General features: G+C 36.0%; 1 protein-coding gene across 1 annotated transcript; it reads left to right on the forward strand.

Moving 5' to 3' along the window:
- The first annotated feature begins 926 nt into the window (after window positions 1-926).
- Window positions 927-2,695, forward strand: LOC111397743. Its single transcript, XM_023024732.1, has one exon. It carries the CDS (start codon window positions 938-940, stop codon window positions 1,820-1,822), a length of 885 nt encoding a protein of 294 aa, XP_022880500.1. The 5' UTR covers window positions 927-937; the 3' UTR covers window positions 1,823-2,695.
- The last annotated feature ends 117 nt before the right edge of the window (window positions 2,696-2,812 follow it).

Consider the following 2,812-nt stretch of genomic DNA (forward strand, 5'->3'; position numbering starts at 1 on the left):
TAAATTCACCCACCCCTTTGCATATGTGAGTGGTCTATACAGCCAACTCGATTCAAAATTTTATGAGACTGTTGATTAAGATAGGTAATTCTTGGGGACACTAGAGAATGTACACTACATGGACAACGCTTCATGTTAGACAATGACAATATGTTAACATCTCTTTTGTTCTTAATTTCAAATAGCATTGTATTGGCTTATACAAGAGAATGGGTGAACTGAATAAACAATTACAAAAAATTAATATTTTCGATAAAATTAGATCTGCTACGTCCAAAGATGGATATAGGGGGGGCTGGGCTGGGCTGTAGCCCCCCCCCCTCAGGTCCAAGAATTTTTTTTAAGGTATTTATTATTTTTTTTTGGGTAAAAAATCAGTTTTTTATGTGTAAAAAAAATTTTCCCACGTAGTAGCCGGGTTTAAAATTTTGTAACCTGGTCGTGGATCCAATCCTGGATCCGTCCCTGACTACGTCAATCCTTCCTCTTCATTTAGCTCTATGATTGACGTATCTATTGAGAGATTTAAAAAGAGTTTTAGAATAAACACCAATTCTTTGTTCCATGCATGCAAGCATCATGAGCAATTTCAGTACAGATTGCGTATTTTTCAAGTCAATTGATTAATTATACAATGAATGTGCCTAAAATTGGTTGAAGGAATCCACCTAGTGATTAGGGAGACATAGAAACATAGAAAACTCTATTAGTCTCCGCTTGTTAATGTTCAACTTTCTATATTGTTTCCATGCATCAATTTGATATAAAAATATTGAAGATGCCGGATTGATGGTGAGCAATGCAATATAAACATTGGCATTCACGTTGTAATCACATGCAAAATCAATTCCATTAAGAAATTGTGTTGCTATAAATAGATTTACCAAATTTCCCAAAACATAAATCAACTTTTGAACCTCGAAAACAAGAAAGAAAAATGGCAATTTCATCTGCACAAAATCATTTTAGATCTATTAGTTTGCCTTCAAGATTAAATCCCTATGCCACAAAACTCGAAGTTGAGCTGCAGAAACTGAAAACTAGAGAAATTTCGAAAAAATCTGATTGCATAACCACAGAAGGTATTAAGTCTTGGCTTCTAGGGCTTGCAGAATTATATAACTATGTTGAAGAGTTGATGCTGTCTCCAACCACTCAGAAATCACTCGTTCAACATTATCAAAATGGAAAAATAGTGGAAGAATCACTCAAAAACTCGGTCGAGTTGCTGGATTCCTGTGGCGCCATCAGAGAATTGGTTGTGATGGTTAAGGAACAAGTTCAATTTCTTCAATCTGCATTAAGACGCAAGGGTCAAGATTCCAGCATCCAAAAGGATATGAACGAGTACTTCTCCTTCAGAAAGAAAATGAACAAATCTATAGCCAAAAGTCTCAAAAAACTCAAGCACTTGGAGAGAAAAAATGGAGCAACGCTTACCGATAATCACAATCTCCCAATGGCGACTCGGATGTTAAGAAAAACAACTGATTACGCAATATCTATTTTTCGAAGTCTTCTCGTATTCTTCTCTTCGCCTGCAGCATCAATGGGACGATGGTCTCTTGTTTCAAAGGTAAAATCTGTGGCTTCTCATAGAAATGATGGTATTTTAAGCGAGGTGGGAAGTGTAGATTTTGCACTTAATTCCCTTAATGCTGCCATTCGAAACAGTAATTCCAAGGTTGTTGATGTGAAAATGGCAGGTGAAAAGTTACAAAATCTTGATGCAAGTATTGAAGGTTTAGAGGCTGAATTAGAGAGATTGTTCAGACAATTGTTGCAAAGTAGAGTTACAATTCTGAACATCCTTAACTACTGATTCTCAGAAGAGAAATCTTTGTAAGAATTATCATTTATGGACCAAATTTTGTAAGGTATACCTTATAGAAACAATCGAATATCAATTGTGCGATGGGTACATGAAGCTTCTCACAGAAAACCTACAGGAATTTGAAAAAAATTACGTGGCAGTCTTTGGAAATTAAAAAATGATGCATGGCAGGCAAATGAAAATAAAATGACATGAAATTCATTTTCCCCAAATTTCAACCGGCAGCCTCTTCCTTCTCTTGCCCTAAGCATCCGACTAAAAAGCCTCCACTTGAAGCAAAATCGGCCGGGGCACTCACCGCCACCGCCGACCGACGCCAACGAAGCTGTGCATACTTTTAGCGATATAGAGGTTTTGCTCCCCATGTCTTATAGTTTAGATATTGAAAATTCTTTCCTGCAAGTCTCACAATCTTCATATATTTGCATAATTTCAGATACCTTCCACATTAGCAGCTGCTGTGGAGAAATATGTGAATGATAAAGATGGTCACTTGAAATACTTAAGGGTGTGATTGGCCATCGCTATTGAAGAAAAAAATCTGCCACCCATTCAGCTTTGTCTACATTGGCATAATTTCAGATACCCTCAACATTGGCATCTTTGGATAGTATATTGTAGACAATCCCATTCAGCTCTGTCTACATTTTTGGATAGTATATTGTTGCTTGCACTTTTGTGATTTTAATAGCCTCAAATCAATGTAATTATTGTTGCAAGGATTGATTAAGTTTCCACTATAGACAGAAGAAAAAACAAGATTTTGTTATGATTATTGGAAATGCTTTAATGGGAGATTGATTAAAATTAATAATTTTTGCTGGACAATTTGGGCAATTACGCAGTAATTTCTCTGTTTTGTTGCGTTAACCAAATTCTTGTTGAGTTTTCAGTTAATTGTCTGCACAGAACAAAAAACAAAATGGAAAAGGTCACCTGGCAGCAAACCAATCGATTATCATATTGTGAGATAGATCT

Source organism: Olea europaea, chromosome 7 (genome assembly GCF_002742605.1).
Source record: "Olea europaea var. sylvestris chromosome 7, O_europaea_v1, whole genome shotgun sequence".
Taxonomy (NCBI): Eukaryota; Viridiplantae; Streptophyta; class Magnoliopsida; order Lamiales; family Oleaceae; genus Olea; species Olea europaea.

What these genes read in the sequence shown, in the direction of transcription:
- LOC111397743 (XM_023024732.1), top strand. Translation starts at nt 938, where the DNA reads ATGGCAATTTCATCTGCACAAAATCATTTTAGATCTATTAGTTTGCCT.